Source organism: Lachnellula hyalina (assembly GCF_007821495.1).
Source record: "Lachnellula hyalina strain CBS 185.66 chromosome Unknown contig00096, whole genome shotgun sequence".
In the NCBI taxonomy this organism is placed as follows: domain Eukaryota; kingdom Fungi; phylum Ascomycota; class Leotiomycetes; order Helotiales; family Lachnaceae; genus Lachnellula; species Lachnellula hyalina.
This window is the reverse complement of record NW_022157210.1, coordinates 157-19900: the sequence shown is the minus strand read 5'-3', so window position 1 is coordinate 19900 and position 19744 is coordinate 157. Positions and strand designations below refer to the sequence as shown.

At 47.6% G+C, this 19744-nt stretch overlaps 6 protein-coding genes across 6 annotated transcripts; 4 read left to right on the top strand and 2 right to left on the bottom strand.

Moving 5' to 3' along the window:
* Nucleotides 1-567: 567 nt before the first annotated feature.
* On the top strand, nucleotides 568-5629 carry MYO2 (Myosin-2; the record flags this gene model as incomplete). The annotated part of the gene is made up of 7 exons (XM_031148680.1): nucleotides 568-702; nucleotides 763-895; nucleotides 962-1151; nucleotides 1197-5055; nucleotides 5110-5183; nucleotides 5235-5449; nucleotides 5499-5629. The coding sequence occupies 7 exons, from the start codon at nucleotides 568-570 to the stop codon at nucleotides 5627-5629; spliced, it is 4737 nt and encodes a 1578-aa protein (XP_031004196.1).
* A 653-nt stretch (nucleotides 5630-6282) lies between these two features.
* yanD_0 (Short chain dehydrogenase) lies at nucleotides 6283-7393 on the bottom strand (the record flags this gene model as incomplete). The annotated part of the gene is made up of 2 exons (XM_031148679.1): nucleotides 6283-6397; nucleotides 6474-7393. 2 exons carry the CDS (start codon nucleotides 7391-7393, stop codon nucleotides 6283-6285), a joined length of 1035 nt encoding a protein of 344 aa, XP_031004197.1.
* Nucleotides 7394-8067: 674 nt separating this feature from the next.
* On the top strand, nucleotides 8068-9761 carry LHYA1_G003709 (uncharacterized protein; the record flags this gene model as incomplete). The annotated part of the gene is made up of 5 exons (XM_031148678.1): nucleotides 8068-8095; nucleotides 8155-8454; nucleotides 8574-8982; nucleotides 9042-9684; nucleotides 9732-9761. 5 exons carry the CDS (start codon nucleotides 8068-8070, stop codon nucleotides 9759-9761), a joined length of 1410 nt encoding a protein of 469 aa, XP_031004166.1.
* Nucleotides 9762-13143: 3382 nt separating this feature from the next.
* CXT1_2 (Beta-1,2-xylosyltransferase) lies at nucleotides 13144-15055 on the bottom strand (the record flags this gene model as incomplete). The annotated part of the gene is made up of 2 exons (XM_031148677.1): nucleotides 13144-13231; nucleotides 13296-15055. 2 exons carry the CDS (start codon nucleotides 15053-15055, stop codon nucleotides 13144-13146), a joined length of 1848 nt encoding a protein of 615 aa, XP_031004165.1.
* An 874-nt stretch (nucleotides 15056-15929) lies between these two features.
* Nucleotides 15930-17191, top strand: RIB7_0 (2,5-diamino-6-ribosylamino-4(3H)-pyrimidinone 5'-phosphate reductase; the record flags this gene model as incomplete). Its single annotated transcript, XM_031148676.1, has 2 exons — nucleotides 15930-16962; nucleotides 17010-17191. 2 exons carry the CDS (start codon nucleotides 15930-15932, stop codon nucleotides 17189-17191), a joined length of 1215 nt encoding a protein of 404 aa, XP_031004168.1.
* Nucleotides 17192-18326: 1135 nt separating this feature from the next.
* On the top strand, nucleotides 18327-19296 carry LHYA1_G003706 (uncharacterized protein; the record flags this gene model as incomplete). Its single annotated transcript, XM_031148675.1, has 2 exons — nucleotides 18327-18459; nucleotides 18506-19296. The coding sequence occupies 2 exons, from the start codon at nucleotides 18327-18329 to the stop codon at nucleotides 19294-19296; spliced, it is 924 nt and encodes a 307-aa protein (XP_031004167.1).
* Nucleotides 19297-19744: the final 448 nt, after the last annotated feature.

Below are 19744 nucleotides of genomic sequence, written 5' to 3'. Positions count from 1 at the left end.
TGTTGTGGCTTATATAGTGACCGTGATTCAAAGTAAACGATATTGTTTTTATAGTTCTTCGATATAACGACACATCAAGAAGCGTGACGCCCACAGTCTGCAACGTCCAGAAATAGATGATTAGGCCCTTATAAAGGTACGGTAGTAGTACGGTGGCTGGTTGAGAAAAGGGGTTGTTACCGTTACGGCTTAGCCCGGTAATTAGCGCTATTAATCCATGTCCATGCACCGCGAACGCGAGCTGGCTGGCAAGAAAAGTCCAAAGATGAGAGAGACTCGCAGACCTCAACTCAACTCAACACAACCCAATCTGATCCGATTTGACCTCTTCTTCTACTTCTTCTTCCTCGCAGGACGCAGATGAATCCGGTCCCCCACAACCTATAATACCCTCGACCCTGTGCCGTGGCCTCTTGCCTCTTTCCAGCCATTCGTTCCGGCCTCGTGCTCCGTCTCACATCTTGTTCTTGTTGATGCACGCTGCAGCTCCCATATCCAGATCCAGACCGGTTTGCCCATCAAAGGACCTTGAGAAGAGGACCTCGTCAGTCTGTCGGCACCGCCTCGATGGCGCACAATTATGATGTCGGCACCAAGGCCTGGCAGCCAGATGTCACAGAGGGATGGGTTGCATCCGAAGTTACCAGCAAAACGGTGGATGGCGACAAAGTCATGCTCGTCTTCGATCTTGCAAACGGGGAGGTAAGTCATTCAAACGCACCCTCATAGACCGATTAGTGTTGACTTTGGATGTTGCTGCAGACCAAGAAGATAGAGACAACGGTAGAAGCACTCGCGTCTGATGACAATTCCAGCCTGCCCCCCCTAATGAATCCTACGATGCTTGAAGCCAGCGATGACTTGACCAATTTATCTCATCTCAATGAGCCAGCCGGTATGCTCTATACTTCTATACTTAGTGTGGTGTGCTAGTGGATGGTATACTGATGGAAACATACAGTCCTGCAAGCTATCAAGCTACGGTATTCCCAGAAAGAAATATACACCTACAGTGGAATTGTCCTCATCGCCACCAATCCGTTTGCCCGAGTAGACTCCCTATATGTCCCCGGTATGGTGCAGGTATATGCGGGGAAACAAAGAGCGACCCAGGCTCCCCATCTCTTTGCTATTGCAGAAGAAGCGTTCGCGTAAGTGCACTTTGCAGATGTTAGGAGCATATTCTGATCAGACAGTGATATGCTGCGGAGCCAGAATAACCAGACAATCGTTGTATCAGGGGAGTCCGGAGCCGGGAAGACAGTCAGTGCCAAGTATATAATGCGATATTTTGCTACACGGGAATCACCAGATCAGCCAGGGACAAAAACAAAACGTGGAGCCGAGGCAATGAGTGAGACAGAGGAGCGAATTCTTGCCACAAATCCCATTATGGAAGCATTTGGTAACGCAAAAACGACAAGAAATGATAACTCGTCTAGATTTGGAAAATATATTGAGATCATGTTCGACAAGACGACGAACATTATTGGGGCCAAGATTCGGACGTACTTGCTTGAGCGTTCAAGACTTGTCTTCCAACCATTGAAGGAGCGGAATTACCACATCTTCTACCAACTGGTAGCAGGCGCAACAGAAAGCCAACGCCAGGCTCTTGATCTTTTACCCGTCGAACAATTCGACTATCTGAACCAAGGAAGCTCGCCATCAATCGATAGTGTCGATGACAAGGCTGAATTTGAAGCCTTGAAACAGTCGTTAGCAACTATTGGGGTTTACGATAGTCAACAACAGGAAATTTTCAAACTTCTTGCAGCGTTGTTGCATCTTGGAAATGTCAAAATCACAGCTTCAAGGACAGATTCTGTGCTCGCGTCGACAGAACCTAATTTGGAGAAAGCCGCGGCAATTCTCGGGGTAGACCCGGTGGAGTTCTCCAAATGGACGGTCAAGAAGCAGCTGATCACAAGAGGGGAGAAAATTACATCAAATTTGACCCAGCAACAAGCGCTTGTAGTCAGAGACTCGGTCGCAAAATTTGTCTACTCCAGCCTTTTCGATTGGTTGGTTGAGAACATCAATAAAGCGTTAGCCACCGACGAAGTTCTTGCTCGAGTGTCATCTTTCATCGGTGTTCTGGACATTTACGGCTTCGAGCATTTCGCAAAGAACTCATTCGAGCAATTCTGTATCAACTATGCCAACGAGAAACTACAGCAAGAGTTCAATGCCCACGTGTTCAAGTTGGAGCAAGAGGAATACGTGAAGGAGCAGATTCAATGGGAGTTCATCGATTTCTCAGACAATCAACCCTGTATAGATCTGATTGAAGGGAAACTGGGCATTCTTTCCCTACTTGACGAGGAATCCAGATTGCCCATGGGTTCTGATGAACAATTCGTCACAAAACTGCATCACAATTATGCCGCCGACAAAAACAAGTTTTACAAGAAGCCTCGATTCGGCAAATCCTCTTTCACTGTTTGCCATTACGCCATTGATGTTACTTATGAATCCGATGGTTTTATTGACAAAAACCGAGATACAGTTCCCGATGAACACATGGCGGTGCTGAGGGCTTCATCGAACAAGTTCTTGGGACAGGTATTGGATGCGGCATCTGCGGTTCGCGAAAAGGACACCGCCTCTGCCTCCTCGGCTGCCGTGAAGCCTGTTGCGGGGCGACGAATAGGAGTTGCTGTGAACCGCAAACCAACTCTGGGTGGCATCTTCAAGTCATCACTGATTGAGCTCATGCACACTATCAATAATACCGATGTACACTATATTCGATGCCTCAAACCCAATGAAAGCAAAGAGTCGTGGGTTTTCGAAGGGCCTATGGTGCTGAGCCAGCTTCGGGCGTGTGGTGTACTCGAGACCGTCAGAATTAGTTGTGCTGGGTATCCTACGAGATGGACATATGAGGAGTTTGCGCTGCGATATTACATGCTTGTGCCTTCATCTGCATGGACATCAGAAATCCGAGATATGGCCAACAAGATTTTGGTGAAAGCATTCGGGACAAGTAACGGCAAGGGCTTGGACAAGTATCAACTCGGATTGACAAAAATCTTCTTCCGAGCAGGAATGCTAGCTTTCCTGGAAAACCTACGAACAACACGTTTGAATGACTGTGCCATCATGATCCAGAAAAACCTCAAGGCGAAGTACTATCGTCGCAAGTACCTTGAGGCGCGGGATGCTATTCTACTATTCCAGTCAGTCACCAGAGCTCACCTTGCCCGGCAAAATGCTCAAGAAGCCCGGACAATCAAGGCCGCGACTACAATTCAAAGAGTATGGCGTGGCCAGAAACAGCGGAAGAGTTTCACTGCTATCCGCAATAACGTCGTTCTCGCACAAGCTGCTGCCAAGGGATTCTTGCGCCGAAGAGAAATTATGAATACTCGCCTCGGAGAAGCTGCAGTTCTGATCCAGCGAAGCTGGCGATCCAGGCGACAGATGAAGAGCTGGAGGGCGTACAGACGCAAGGTCGTCATCATCCAAAGCTTGTGGAGGGGGAAATCGGCAAGGCGAGGGTACAAGAAGGTCCGCGAGGAAGCTCGTGACTTGAAGCAGATATCTTACAAGTTAGAAAACAAGGTTGTCGAATTAACGCAATCTCTTGGTACCATGAAGCGGGAGAACAAGGCTCTCCAGAGTCAGGTGGAGAACTTCGAGAACCAGATCAAGTCTTGGAAGAATAGGCACAATGCGTTAGAGACCCGATCCAAGGAGTTGCAGACCGAGGCGAATCAGGCTGGTATCACTGCAGCCCGTCTTTCCGCTATGGAAGAGGAAATGAAGAAGGTTCAGCAAAGCTTTGACGAGTCGGCGGTCAACATAAAACGTTTGCAAGAAGAGGAGAGAGAGTTGCGGGAGAATCTGAGAATCTCGAGTTCTGAACTCGAAGCTATGAAGAAAGCGAACGTCGATCACGAGGCTGAGAAGCTGTCTCTCCGACAGCAGTTGACTGAAATGCAAGACCTGCTTGAGACAGCCAAGCGGGCAGTGCCAATCATGCCAATGAATGGAGAGCTCACCAACGGTGCTGCTGTCCAACAACCATCCATTGGCCTCATCAATTTGGTATCATCGAAGAAGCCGAAGCGACGTAGCGCAGGCGCCGAACCCCGCGATATTGACCGTGTCAGCGCGGCTTACAACCCTCGTCCGGTTTCCATGGCAGTCACAGGAAGCAACTTGCAGCGCCAAGCTCTTTCGGGTTCTACTTTCGTCCCGGGTGTTGACAATGTTGAGTTCGAATTGGAGAATCTCCTGGCTGACGAAGATGGTCTGAACGACGAAGTGACCATGGGACTGATCAGAAATCTCAAAATCCCGACCCCATCAACTACACCGCCACCCACAGACAAGGAGGTGCTATTCCCGTCCTATTTGATTAACCTGGTCACCTCTGAAATGTGGAACAACGGATTTGTGAAGGAATCGGAGCGATTCCTGGCAAATGTGATGCAGTCTATCCAGCAGGAAGTAATGCAACACGATGGTGAAGAGGCCATCAATCCGGGTGCCTTCTGGCTCTCCAACGTCCATGAGATGCTGTCATTTGTGTTCCTCGCGGAAGATTGGTACGAGGCTCAGAAAACGGACAACTACGAATATGATCGTCTTCTCGAAATTGTGAAGCACGACCTTGAGAGCTTGGAATTCAACATTTATCACACTTGGATGAAGGTCCTCAAGAAAAAACTTCAGAAAATGATCATCCCCGCCATCATCGAGTCACAATCCCTCCCCGGGTTTGTCACCAACGAGAGCAATCGATTCTTAGGCAAGCTGCTCCAGAGCAATTCTGCTCCAGCTTTCAGCATGGACAATCTTCTCAGTTTACTCAACAACGTGTTCAAGGCAATGAAAGCATACTACCTTGAGGATTCCATTATAACACAGACCGTGACGGAGTTGCTCAGATTGGTGGGCGTCACTGCATTCAACGATCTCTTGATGCGCCGCAATTTCCTGTCCTGGAAGCGGGGTCTTCAAATCAATTACAACATCACCCGTATCGAAGAGTGGTGCAAGAGCCATGACATGCCGGAAGGGACTTTGCAACTTGAGCATCTGATGGTAAGTCGATCTTCACCCAATAATCAGTAAACAACATAGCTAACCCTTTCAAAGCAAGCAACTAAGCTGCTCCAACTCAAGAAAGCGACTCTTAATGACATCGAGATTATCCAGGATATCTGTTGGATGTAAGTCTCAGTCACACTTCTTTCTTGCGCTGAATGCTGACGAATCTATAGGTTGTCGCCAAATCAAATCCAAAAGCTTCTCAACCAGTATCTCGTCGCAGATTATGAACAGCCTATCAATGGTGAAATCATGAAAGCTGTCGCGTCCCGTGTCACAGAGAAAAGCGACGTGCTCCTTCTTACAGCAGTAGATATGGATGACAGTGGCCCCTATGAAATCGCCGAACCCCGTGTCATTACCGCATTGGAGACATACACACCATCATGTGAGTTTCGACCCTCGAGGCCCTTCATTCAATTACTGACAATATTTAGGGCTGCAAACTCCCCGTCTGAAACGTTTAGCCGAGATCGTCTCTGCACAAGCCATCGCACAACAAGAGAAAATTGATTATCCAATCGAGGAAGCCAACGACCTCACGGATGGAGAGATGGATGGTGCTTGAGCATAAGCTTTACACAAATAACCTCATAAACCCCTCTTCCTGGGGCAACAACCCACCCCAGCTATAATGACCTCTTCGTTTCTCCTGTACCATTTTCCCACCGACCTCTTTGGAAGATCTTCCCCCATTGGCCTCGATCGAGACCTTGACCTTTTGTATATGGAAAGGATGGATCTAACCGTGTTAGCGTAACTTCATGTCTTATGTGGGGGTTTTTATTGCGAAATGACTGCATGCGGGACATTTAGTGTACTGTAGAAATCATCTGCCATTGGCGTTGTTTTGCGTTTAGGAAATGAATAGTGACAGAGAATCTTTCACCTGGTTTCGGGCATGGGATTCAATAGCATATATAAAGGAGCTGATACTTAATATACCATGGTTTATTGAAAGATGCGGTATGCCGTGCCTATTTTAATTTGCAAACCACAACTGGTAAAAAGAATCTCTTGGGTCTATCATCTCGGCTTGTTTAAAAAGGGGAAAGGGAGTTGCTAAGCGGCAGGGCCTCCGATAGAAGTTCATCCCATCAATGACTACCCCACCTGCTTTTCATGCCGTTCAGGAAACATTTAAGACGACTGAGACTTGGAGATATAAAATTCTCCAGTATAGAACGTTAGTCTGCTATAATATATACAGTTTCAGACCTTCTACAGGTTCTGCAAGATACTTTGAACGCCTGCAAACTCAAACTCCTTCAATGTCTCGATCCAAAGTTTGTCGATAACAGCCTGACTTTCAGAGTCGTAGACCATATTCGGGAAACTAGCAGAGCAAAGCATTCAGTCAGTATTCACAAGTTCAAATCATCGAGATGTCGCCCGTAGCAGGGTGAACTTACGGCATAATGTTCCAGTCGAAAACAAAACAGCCATGTGATTCTTTGCCCTTAACAACCGCAGCATCAACGTACGTAGAAGAGCCCTCGGCCAAAGTTCGACCACTGGCACTTTTCATAAGTGCCATCGCCCCGCTGACGATACCCTTCACGTTGCGATGCAGGCCAGATCCTTTACAAAGGCCGGGATCTACCAGGTTAACAATCACACTGTCGGCCTCAATATAGGTCATCATCTTCACAAAGAATAACTGACACATTAGCTTGGAGCAAGAATATCGCTCGTTCGCGTCCCATGGGAATAGCGTCGTATCGTCGAATGATGGAAGCAGTGGGTTTCTATCCCGGTTTGGAAATTTCGCACCATATGCGAGACCAGAATTGACGATTGTTAGACGACCTGGACTCCCTACGGGTGACTTGGTCTTCAATGCTGGAAGGAGAAGGACGGCTAGAAGCATGGTCGAAAGGTAATTGACTTGGATGATCTCTTCGTGGCCAGTCTTGGTGTTCAGAGAGAATTCTTGATTCACAATGCCCGCGTTCAGGATGGCGATATCGAGCCTGGTCAAGTCTGTCTCAACACGGCGTGTGAAAGCTTGAACAGAATCATAGGATTCCATATCGAGCTCCCAAACCTCGATCTTCGCTTTAGGGTTCTGCGCCCGGAGCTTCGAGGCGGCGTCCTCTCCTTTCTTGACCGAGCGTACGGCTAGGATGAGATGGGAAAGTTTGAAGGAAAGCAGATGGATGCATGAGTAGAAACCTAGCCCGATGTTGGATCCAGTGACAATGGCCACTTTCTCAGACAAGTCCGTTGAAGTTGGTGGCCATTGAGGCTTAGTGCAGAATTGTGACCGGAGAAAGATGGTGCCGAGTCCTTCTCGCAGAGGTTGCATCTCGATAGACTTTGAGGGTGCCATGTTGCTGTAGGTATGGGGTAATATGAACTGGGAGATTTTGAATGAGAGGGTATATTGATGTGAGCGAAGACGGGGTTGAATGAAGATTCAGACGAGATGATGTCTAGTGAGAAGTAAAGAAGGGGAATGCGAGTTATTATATAGTAATTCCACGCCCTCAAACAACTTGAGGGAGGAGCAAGTACAAAATAGGTCTAGGGCAAGACTTCTGCGAGGATACTTCCCCTTGCACGTACCCTGAAAGCCCGGCATTGGGAAGGGAAAAGAAGCCAGTGGAGAAGATAGACGCTGCTGAGCTGGGACTAATGAGGACTTTCCTCGACGCGTGGTCGAGTGGGCAGCATGAGATATCACTCTTCAAGTGCTTCTTCAAGAGACAAGAGATTAAAGAAGGGGGGAAGTGTAAACCCGTTGCACCATGCCCAAAACAGCAATCGATTTTGGTCTTGGCACAAGGCTTTGATTGGTCTTCCGGATGACCCCCGCCCCCGCCCCGCCTCCACTGCATCATCCTCTCTGAACATCTCCAATAGTCTTTATCAGTATCATGTGTTTATCGCTGTTGGAACACGACTTAGGGACAATATCATGACGAATATAATGATGCCTAGTTTAGTCTAAAGGTCGCTTTCTACCGTGATTAACACTCCATTGTCAACTCCCGTCCAATTCTCATGGCCAGTTCGACCGCTACTGAAGGAGGTACAGCATTAATCCTCCCTCGGTCCTTTTAATTTATTGGTATTAATGGCTCTGTCCAGGTCGAAGATTCAGTTCTTTCATCGTCAGTAACTCGATCGAGAAGCACGATACAGCAACACGGAAACTTATTAGAAGCCATGCTAAACGCGGCAGAAGTCACCAGAAGTCAATGGTTTCCCGCTTGAAACCAGGCAATTGGATCAATGGGTACCGTGACAAGAATGACTCAGATCCTAAATTGATCCAGAATGGGAGCGAAATCACTTTCGTTCGGACGCAGTTCGATGGCTCGGATCTGACTGTCACTCGTTTTGCTTTCGATAACACGCAACCTTATATGCTGGACCTTATCTTTAAATGTATGTGCGTGAATCTCCGATTTCCATTATACGTTTGAGGAATGCCGCTCCGAGACACAACCCCTCCCCAGATTTCAAACCAGTCAGTGTTCATCTTCGGTATACTTACGGTCATCTAGTTTGTACGGTCATTAAGCAGTCTATGTATCCCATTGAATTGTGCCTTGCGTTCGATTATCGGGGATCCATATGGTTCCAATACCTGCAGTCCGATCCTATGTATCTTCATTCCACGCTGTGGACCACCCAAGCATACTTCGATTGGGTCAAGGGACAAGGCAGTTCTCTAGCAAGCATGAATCATGAGACAAATACTCTTCATCTGCTCCAGAGAAGATTGGTGGATCCCAAGACAGCAACCTCAGATATCACCATCGCTGTCGTTGTCACACTTGTCATGATGACTATTCTTCTTGGGAATCATGAAGCAGCCAGGAAGCATATAGCTGGCCTTCATATGATGGTGACCATGAGGGGTGGTCTGCATATGCTCAAGGAGAATACTCAACTTCAGATCAAGGTTTGCAGGTATAGTTATTCTGCCAGCTTTCCGAAATAAAAAATGCTAATTGTGCTGTTCTATGAAGAGCCGACCTTGTCATCGCTCTTATGAATGGCACCAGGCCTTTATTTTTCTCCGTGGATATATCCTGGCAACCATATCTACCTCCAACAAAGCCGAATCAGTTGGCTCTAGCTATTCAAACCCCATACCTGAATAATGATATACGACTCGCAGCGGTCTGGACGGATCTCCGCCAATTCTGTATATCAGCAAATGTTGCGTTCCAAACAGACCAGAAGATTCATCCAGAAGTCTATCAGGAGATACTCATATCAATAGAATACCGTCTCATGCACCTTATATGCAAAGATCGCTCTCTTGAAACTCTCCACCTCGCCATTCTAGCCTTCTCAACAACAGTCTTCCTCCAGACAGAAGGGGTTCGGGTGAGGTACCACGATTTATCTCGTCAGCTTCACGATTCTGTCTTGCGCCTTGGTGCTTCTAACCAAACTCCCGAGCTTTGGCTTTGGATTCTATTCATTGCTGCTATCTCCGCCGTTACCGATGAAGATGACCAGTGGCTGATGCCACTTCTGAGAGCGGCGTTTCGGAGAACTGGGACAACCACCTGGGAGCCCGTTCGAGATATTCTAAAGAGTATAATGTGGATTGATGCTCTGCATGACAAGGATGGAAAGAGAGTATTTGATTTGGTGTTGCTGGTAGATTACCCCACAAGAAACCCCACACAGCTACCAGGACACCTCAGACTTATGCCGAGCACTTTCTCTCCTCATGACCCAATCACCAGTTACTAGACCTGGCATACAGTCATCTGCTTGTGCTTCTAATATATCCCCCGCGGCCCTGTGCAAGCTCCGGGGCGTTATCCATATAGGTGCGAGCTGACGTGCCTATATATAAATAGGAGTAAAAGAAGGCCGCGGCGGGAGCTGCTAGCGCTACGCAGCCACTTTAGGGGAAGTAGAGGAGGTACGATTGCGCCCTGGAGAGCAAGGTAGAAGGGGGAGATAGGCAGAAGGGGAGAGGAGAGAGACGTCAAAGCCTCAACTTACCTTCGCCTTTAGATAACACCGTTGAATCATCATCTGGTGCACATAAGTCAGGCCCCTTTTTCTCCTCCGCCATCCAACTAACGTAAGACCAACAGCGTCGAAAACCGCACCGTGATGATCACATCTTCAGTTCCTGCCCTGCGCCCCCTCTTCGTGCGACCCAAGCATAACACTTCTTACGAAGTGCAAAACGACTACTCTAAAGGAAGTAGAACATTGAAGGGACATGATCGCAGGTCCAAGACCAGATCATAAGTGATTTCCAGGGGGTATGCGAGCATGGAGTCCAGCGAGGAAACTATCATGCAATTTCCGTCTCCACCGCAAGGCACCTTTTGAAAGAAACAAGATATGAAGTTGCTCACGAGTTTGAGAGCAATAGAAAAGAGGGATAAGAAAGATGTATCTTCCTGAAATCGTGTCGAATTGTCATATCTTTCTTCGGCGGCCTAAGAACGCCGGGCTTGAATGCCACTGTATCACAATGGAAGTAGATCTTGAACATACAGTCCCACGTGGAGTAGAATATTATTCTTTCCTTATACGTTCCAAGACATGACTGAATCCAAGATAGTATCTAGCGGTAACCTCTTTCTGCACTGCTTCTTCAATTGTCAGTTGTCAGAACATACTTGCTATTATCAAGAGATTGCGCAAACTAGCAATTATCAAATTCATTCATGATTCACGATGGGGCGTTTCTTTTTTTGCTGTGCAACAGCTCTGAAAAGGCGCGGGGAAGCCCAGGCCAGACCTCTGGCTCATGCAATCCCGAAAAAGATCCTTGGACCAATCCTACACGTTTCAAAGCCACCAAACTAACCAACCAACGTCGACTAAGCCTCCCAATGTCAGTCGGTTGTGGATTCGGTCCAGTCATATTGATCCTACAAATGCTTGTGATTGGTCTTCATCAGCCACCACATGAGGCTTTGAGGCTGATAAGGGCTCGAAGGCACAGGCGTGGCAATCCACCTCACGCTGGGATAGAAATCTCATGACGGTCAATCTTACGTGTTTATTTAGTGGAAAGGAATAGGAAGCAATGCTCTGGGATTTAATAACCGAACGATGGCCTGTTCATGGCTTTTCTTGCATTTTCACATTGCAAACCTCGAGCTCTCCTTCACACATTGCACCCGACGAGATACTGCAAGGACAATCCTATAACTAAACTCCAGCTGTCAGTTCAGAAAGTCGTCAATATGACAAGCTGTGTACCATTCTCGAGTATACCGGCCAATTCGCTTCATAACGTCGCACTTTTCTCCCACAATGCTACCAACACCGACATCACCTCGTTCGAAAACTGTTGTGTCAAAGTATCCGGGGCCTACACATCACCAGAAGGAGATTGCTACTCGCATTGTTACTTCTACGATAGCGCGAGCGCAACTCGATTACAGAATTGTTTCCTCATGACCCAAGACAACCCGAATAATGCAACGAACCCCAACTTCAGAATATATACAGACGCGCCAACCACATCTGCTTCAAGTACAAGGACCTCTGCTTCAACATCAGCCTCACGTAGCGTCATGACGCTACGGCCTATGCAACCTTCAATGTGGTCTTTCAACATATCGAAACCATCAAACACAAGTTCACAGGCTACAGCAGGTTCAGGTTTATATACAGTCGCGCGCTGCAACACGTCTTCATCCTCATCTTCAAACTGGACGGCGCCATCCACAACCCCCTCAGCCCCCATTCAAACCTCCATAGACATCATCCCCAACGGCGCTGGAACATACACCAACGCAACCGTGACCGGCAACGTCATAATCACCGCCACCGGCTCCCCCACCATCCCTCCCCAACCTGCGACCAACGCCCCGGCCTCGAGTTCCAAGACATCAGGTTCGAAGCCTGCGCGGGCTTCGATTGGCACTATTGCTGTGGTTGGATTGGCGTTTGTTGTTGCGCTGTTTGCGTAGAATGAAAAGGGACGAGGTTTGTCTATAGTTGTCAGGTGGATGTATGTATATAAATAGAATTTTGGGATTATGGTTTAGCGGGTGTTTATTGGGATTGCAGTTCATTGCATTGGGAGGTGGGGCATAAGTAAGCAAGCATGGATAAGCGGAGTTTTGTTTGAAGAAAATACAAATACCTTTTCTCTCACGTCTTTTCGACTGTTTTGACTTATCATATATTGGCGTCTCATGGTCCAGAATCCTATCAAAGGTTCCACGCGATTGCTGTTACGGTTAGTTGCCTTTTTATTATTGATCGTCTAAAACTGTAATCGTTCCTCCACCTGATATTTCTCCTCCAACGATTTTCCTATTGCTTTGAATTAGCTTTCTAACTGTAATTGGGCTCCAGGATTGTCCGCGCAAACTTTATAAGTTGGATTGAGCGGTTTCTCAAAGGACTCCACCATGTGTACTCTGCTAAAGCTTGCTATGCCACTGCCAACCATGGCAATACCATTTTACCTTGCGCTGTCACTCTGGGCTTTCTGAGTTGGAATACCGTTTCTGTTTGAAGCCGTGGGTCTGCATAAATATCCCAACCCTGGAAGAGAGGGGAGAGGTTTCGGGATCTGGAATAATTGGACGGTCTGGAGGCATGTCGTTCTGGGTGATAGGTGTAGTAGGCGCAATAGACGCTCTTCTATGGAGCTAGTATTGCCTACCTATGATTTATACGAAGTCTCAGCCATCTGAATCGTTTGTGCAGAGATGATTAAAGTTGAATGATCATAATATACATAATCGAGACGAAGGATCAAGGCAAGTATTAAGTTTATCTTTTGGCTGTAAGTCTTGCTGACTGCTTTGCTCTTTGTTCCTAATGACACAGCAATATATCAAGACCGGCCATTGACACGCCACTTCTTTATCCTTCCGAAAGCGCCAGTCAAAGAGTTGTAAACCGCGTTCGGCATACAAAGTAATAGAAGAAAAGAAGAACGAAGGGAGAGAGAGAAAAGCAATTATTCATATTAAGAGCGTATGGGTATTATACATATACATACAGATACGAATAAAAAGAACTCCGTTCCTTAAGTACCCCATATCATACGAGGCCATGCCATACCATGTCATGCAATCATTTGAATTACTGTACAATGAAGGAAATACCCCCCTCCTTGATTAGTTATACCGCTGGTGTGGATTTAGATGTGGAAAGAGAGGGCGTTGTATAGCCTATAATCTCCCTATCGTCATCGATCAATCTGCCGTATCTATTTGCCAATTAGTTAGCTAAGATGATTTAGGAAAGCAAGGGAGGTAGCGGAGGGGTCATACTCAAGCAGTAGTCGGAAAAACCACACTTCCAAGTCCTCATTCCTCAACACCTTATCCGCCCACTCCCGGCCCTGTAATGCCAATCTCTCAGCCTCCTTCTTCCCCGATGGCTCCCCCGCAAACCACCGCACAGCCTCCACCCACTCATCACCTCTCAAGCTCAGCGGTACAAAATGGACCCACGGTCTCAACCACTCATTATGCCACTCCCTGAACACAGCAAGCTTGTACACCAAGCTCCTGCTCTTTAGAAAAGCGTAGAATCTGCCGCTGAATGCATTCCCATCCATGTCGAGCAGGTATTTGTAACTCCATGCTTCGGTTTGCTTGGCGTTTTTCTTGATATCGAAGAATTCACGCTGTGCATCGCAGTCACCTTGGTCGCATTGCCCGACGTGCGAGAACGAAATATCCATGATCTCCTTGAATTCGCTGCGGGGCAGTGATTTCACCTCCCAGTGTTCCTCGTTTCCTTGCCCGTTATTAACGAGAATCTTGGCTTGGTCGCCTGCATTTACTTTTTGCACCACGTGTTGACGGTGTTGGCGTCTCCAGCCGCCGTCTCTGCTGAATCCGCCGGTCGTAGAGCCGCGCCACCAGAACTTGTCTTCCTTTTGCGCCCAGGGCATGTCGTCGGACTCTGTGTAGGGCACTTTGCCGGCCCAATACCAGGGGGAGGGGTACAGGATGTCAGAGTAAGAGGAGATTTTGGATTGGGAGAAGACGGGGAAGAGGTCGTGGACTATATTGAAAGCATTGGGGCGCTCGAAGAAGCCGAATGTTTCGCTGAAAGAGGGAGATTGACAGATATCCGAGAATGCTGTTTGGTTGGACACGAATCCTAATTCTCCAACTGCGTAGCTCTCGAAATTGTCCACTTTTGGCCCATCTTCAAGATCTGCCCGGGCAGGACTGTCTGGAGGACAGGATATTCTTGACTCTGTCCATGTAGGCTGGTGGGCATAGACGTTGAACCGGGTCTTTCTGACATCTGCAAAGCGGGAGCCATCACTAAGGTCTGATGGTCTCTTTGACCATGAATTTCGGGCATCCACTACAGCTTTCGCAGCTGGTTTTTTGACCTCCATTGCGGTCTTCATCAGTCTCGTCATATCGTCAAAGGGAATCACTACTCGCGGCTCGTCGTGAATGTTGAAACAGAGGTCCATGTCCGGCAAGTACTTTATAAATCCCTTCATCATGCCCACCGTCGCATCCATCTGCCATTCTCCTCCTCCATCGATCTTCTTAACCGCTCCATTCCGTATCAAAGCCCCAATTAAATTGTTCGCATCAAACCCTAATGCCTCTTGTGCCCGCGCCCTTATTGTCTTGGGCTTCAACCCCCAGAATGGGTTCAAGGAGTGTTGAATGGAATCGTACTCGTCGATCAACTGGACATTCTTCTTTTTCGCAAAATCATACCACTTGTCGAAATTCGGGGGAGGATGTATGCCGTAGCGCCGTCTGTATTCCGCAACTGCTTCTTCCAACGTCTTCGATTGGCGCCCTAGCATCGCCCTATAGTCCTTCTCCGCATCGCTAATGAGCTGCCATACTGGATGCGAAGCTGGCGATCGAGGGGGGCTTGGGGTGGTCGGGGCTGTCGCTGGAGCATCTTTGCGATCTGGCGTTCCATCGACTGGAGAATGAGGGGTAGAGACTCCTAGACCGTATGATGCTTGATTTCTGAGATAGAGTAGTGTACATCCAGCAAATGCCAGAAGGACCAGCAGCAGAAGGGATTGGCGTGAGCGCATCCTTATCCTTGGTCTCATGAAAGCCGTGTTGAAAGATTATGAGGCGTTGGAATCATGATCCTCTTCCCTGTACCATACAGTATCGGAGTTTTTACCTGTTGCCTTGATTGCGGGCAGGTGCGAATATGATAACTGCAAAAGACACGTTGAAGTGCTGTTGAACAAAATAAATTTCCTGCTGTAGCGTTGTAGCGATTGATGATGGCGCTTGAAGCAACGAGGCCAGTACGCCAGTGAGATGAGATCCCTGCAGTAGCCTCACGTTTTCAGGGGTTCAGGTATAACATTCAAGGACACAATATAACAGTACTGTACAATGTCTTTACGCTCTTTCCATTTTGTGATGGGATTACCAAAAGACAGTCCTGTCTTGACAAATGTTCGTGGAATACAAAATCTACTATTAGGCTGTTCATGCTCTGCTATCAACTTCGGTTTCGGCTCATGTACCGTACACGTACCTCCCATGTCGATCCTACCTAGGTATTTTGCAAAATGTATCGTCTCGCACGCCCTTTTCTTGAATCTATAGATTTTCACGGGATTGGAATGCCATCAATATTATGACTCCAAAGGAAGTTGAGGAAAAGAGAACTTCCGTGGAAATATAACTTGGCCAGTTTCTTTTTTGATAAGAGCTGCTTGGTGAGGCGTGGCGTATCATTTTTAGACGGAAGGGATGTCACGTCCCGACAAGGCTGAAGGGTGTTTTGCGAGGCTGTACAAGTGGAGAAGTGACGACTTCAACTACAGGTATTTCACTCCTTCATCCCATCCACACCACGCCATGCCTCAAGAAGCACAACCGGTCGCAAAGCCGGGACATTCTAGAGATCAATATCATGTACAACTCCACTAACAACAATCATCCGCAATGGCCACACGACACTCGTACCCGTATCCCCCGACTGATGCTACGCTACACAGCTCCAGTATTCAAATCCTCACCTCTGGGGAGCCCTCCGACATTTTTGTTGACCATCGAGGACGGCCTGTAATCGTCACCCTCTCCAATGCGAGGCGTACAGAGCTTGAGCCCTACCTGCCACCAAACCGCACTACCTTTTTGAACGACAGTGATCCTGCATCAGCGGAATCAAGAGTTCATCATCCCGTCTCGCTGGATCCAATTAGTCGAATGCAGAATACGGGTCATCCAAGAACTACTATACCCCACGTTACCTTGACCTACGCACAATCTCTCGATGGCCAAATTGCCTTGAACCCAGGAGTTCGAACCGCAATATCGGGACCAGAGACGAAGGCAATGACTCATTATCTGAGGTCCCGGCACGATGCTATTCTCATTGGTAGAGGAACTGCTATGGCCGACAATCCTGGCCTCAACACCAAATATAGTGATGATGAAGAGTATCCTGTAGGGCTGGACCGGCAACCACGACCGATTATTCTAGACCCATCTAAACAATGGGAAGAGAATGCATGCGAGAGGTTATTCGATCTTGCAGAAAAAGGACTGGGCAGACCGCCATGGACGGTCAATAGCGTGGAAAACATAGGTGACAAAGAGTTCGAGACAGTCACTCAACGTGTAGACCAAGACAGGTCCAGGCTCCGTGGCGTCGGTGGGGGTGTTATACAGGCTGGAGAATATGATTCGAAGGAGAATGGGGTTGATTGGAAAGAAATCTTGTCAGCCCTTGGAGCCACTGGAGTTCGGAGCGTTATGATCGAGGGCGGTGCGGCAGTCATCAACGATCTATTAAGGCAGAGAAACCAACAGTGGATCGACAGCATCATCATTACTATTGCACCCACTTATTTGGGTGAGGGAGGTGTCCACGTAGCTCCTTTCAGGAGTCAAACAAACGACAAAGAATTTGAGTTGTCAAATGTCAAATGGCTGGATTATGAAAACGACATTGTTATGGCCTGGAGGCAATCACGTTCTGTCAAAAGAGTCTTTTCGGAGACATCCCGGTCCAATGCCTAGTCAATCATCCACCATCGGCCAAACGTCGAACGATCAAAGCAACCTCGGTGCACCCCCTGGCCATGTCGGTTCAATGCCTAGTCATGCGTCAACTCGCTGTCGGTCAAGCATTTAACGGACAGAATAATCTCGATGAAGCTTCAGGCCCACGACCTGATCAATCCGTGGTCACCCAGGCTTGAATGGACAGAGTTACCCAAGTCATTTATTAACGGTGAGAGCATTGTCTTCGATAGATGATTTTAGAATGGACTGCAACTTCCGCTACTGCAAAGCTCTTGAGTAACACGTTTCCATATTCAGGTTTGACCTCTTTCCACGAGACATAATCTGCGCTTGTTGACCTAAATGCTGATCTTGGAGGATAAACTTAGGATGCAAAGCCTTGGATGGATTGCAGAGAGCCTTCGTGAAGGCTGAGGCTTACGCTCGTAAGACTTGATCAGCAAGCCATCAACTTTGATAGCTGTCGATGTTTGCCAAAATCCTTGACAACACGCAATATATAGAATAAACTGCTTCAAAAGAACATTGCATTATTGTAGATATCTCAGGGGCTACACGTGATTCGAGAGGCTTGTTGCTCAACATGAAACAGGACACGAAAACCTACAAGAGGAAGAATCGTCGGTCTTCTTATTTAGCTCCCTTCGGTATTAAAGCGTAATGCTCCTAGAGCTTATTTTTCTGTTCGTACTTCGTAAAACAAGATGCCATGATTCTGATTGGTTAATATTGGAGAAAAGCCCAGCAAAGTGGCGTTCAAGTACGAATTCTAAAAATAGTATAGCCTTTTTTGTGTTTGCCGGCGCGCGGGGATTGGGGATACCTAAATACGAGAAATGTTTAGCGTGGATCTTTTACCTAAGGCTTGACTGGGCATCATGCCTGAACTAACGAATCTAGAGCCATTTCAGATCAACTCAACCTGACCTCACCTCATTTCTCCTCCATCGTCAACTTTTCCCGCAACAGCGTTCATACGATACTCTTTTAATACATCCTCTCGTTACAGTACGACCTCACTCGTTCGGTCGTGCATCTAGTTGCTGAGGTGAGTGATTGCAAGTGGTGTGCCGTTTCTTGTTGCTTGAGGAAACGGAGGAACATCGTGTCTAAATTCATACAGGGGTTTGCATTTTCCATCAACATCACCACATTTTCTCGAATAGCTTCACCGGATACCTAGAACGAAATCAGGATATCTGTTGGCCGAACCAATATCGATCTGCGGACTAATATATTGGATACCGGAGTTGCATTTGAAGGACTTGGACGATCTTTGAAGGGGTGTCAACACACCAACGTTATTTCACGATGAGGACCTCCAGGAGCCTGCAGATATATTCGTTGCTCTTCATACTTCTCGCGACATTTACGGCAGCATGGCCTTGGCCCAGATGGTTACCGGAGCGGGATTCTTTGATTGCTGCACGGGACGATAATACAAGTATGCTGCTCATGCCGGGGCTCCAGAGAGGATATACTGACACCAGCAGGTTCAGCACAAGCCACCACGACACAAGAAAGTGCCACGGCCACGGCAACAGACAATAAATCATCTGCTACAGATACCTCCGCTACAGACACTAAATCCGACAGTCTCACCACGGACAGCAAAGGCAACACCATAACAGCCACCGACTCTTCATCCCCGTCAACGACCGACGGAAGCTCAACGGGCACCATAACCAAAGCGGCTACAACAGACTCATCTGATACGGCAACATCAGCCAATTCAACATCCTATGATGCCACAAATCCAGCAGGCGGCGTCTCCCTCATGACACCCGCCGTCTCCGCCGGCTCCCAATACTACAAAATCGGCTCCAACGTAACCTTCGGCTGGAACTACACCTCCCTCCTCGGCACGCCCTCCGCCATAAATGTAATGGCAACCTGCACCGCCAACCAGCAGCTCTACACCATCGCCGCGAACCAAACTGTCGCCAACAATACGGGCGTCGTTACCTGGGACACGGGCGCTTACCAAGCAACGGCCCTCTCGAACCCTTTGCTCGTCCAGACGTACACGCTCATCATCTACGATGCCGGCAGCTCGATAAGCGCTACTGCTCAGCCGGGGTATATGTCCGTGTACGATTCGTATACGTTTGGCATGTATACGCCGCAGCCGTACACGGATCTCTCGGGCTGGAAGTGCGCTACGTGTAGCGGAGCGCTTGGGGAGACGGAACGGAGGGCACTGGGCTTGATGGTTGGCATGGCAGTACTTACGGTGTGCAGCTTTGGCTGGTTTGTTAACGGGCTGGGGGTCATCTGGTAGAGAACAGAGGAAAATATTCCTCATCTCATCATCTAAAAACCAAGAGGAAGTCTGGTTCTTGGAAACTAATACTGTGATTTTACTTACTACTATGTTCATGTTGATATGAAGGGAACAAACAGCAAAACTGGTTGGGCATAATCGCTGGTGCATTTATATTTGATTCTTGCACATTACGTTCCTTAAAAACTTGGATGGGGCTGGGGAAATGGTGTTTATGGTTTGCTTGGGGGTCTTTTGCATAGACAGCGGGGAGAAGAATAGTCAAGTCGAGCCAAATCAATACATAATGAATGGAGAGGACTTTGTCCAAATTCTCAAAGCACTTTTACGTCTAAGATACATACATACTCTGCTAATTTATTATTACAAAGTTAATGTGTTCTCTACTTTTGAAGTTTCTATGTTCCCTTTACCTCGCTTCATATCATATCATATCATATCATCA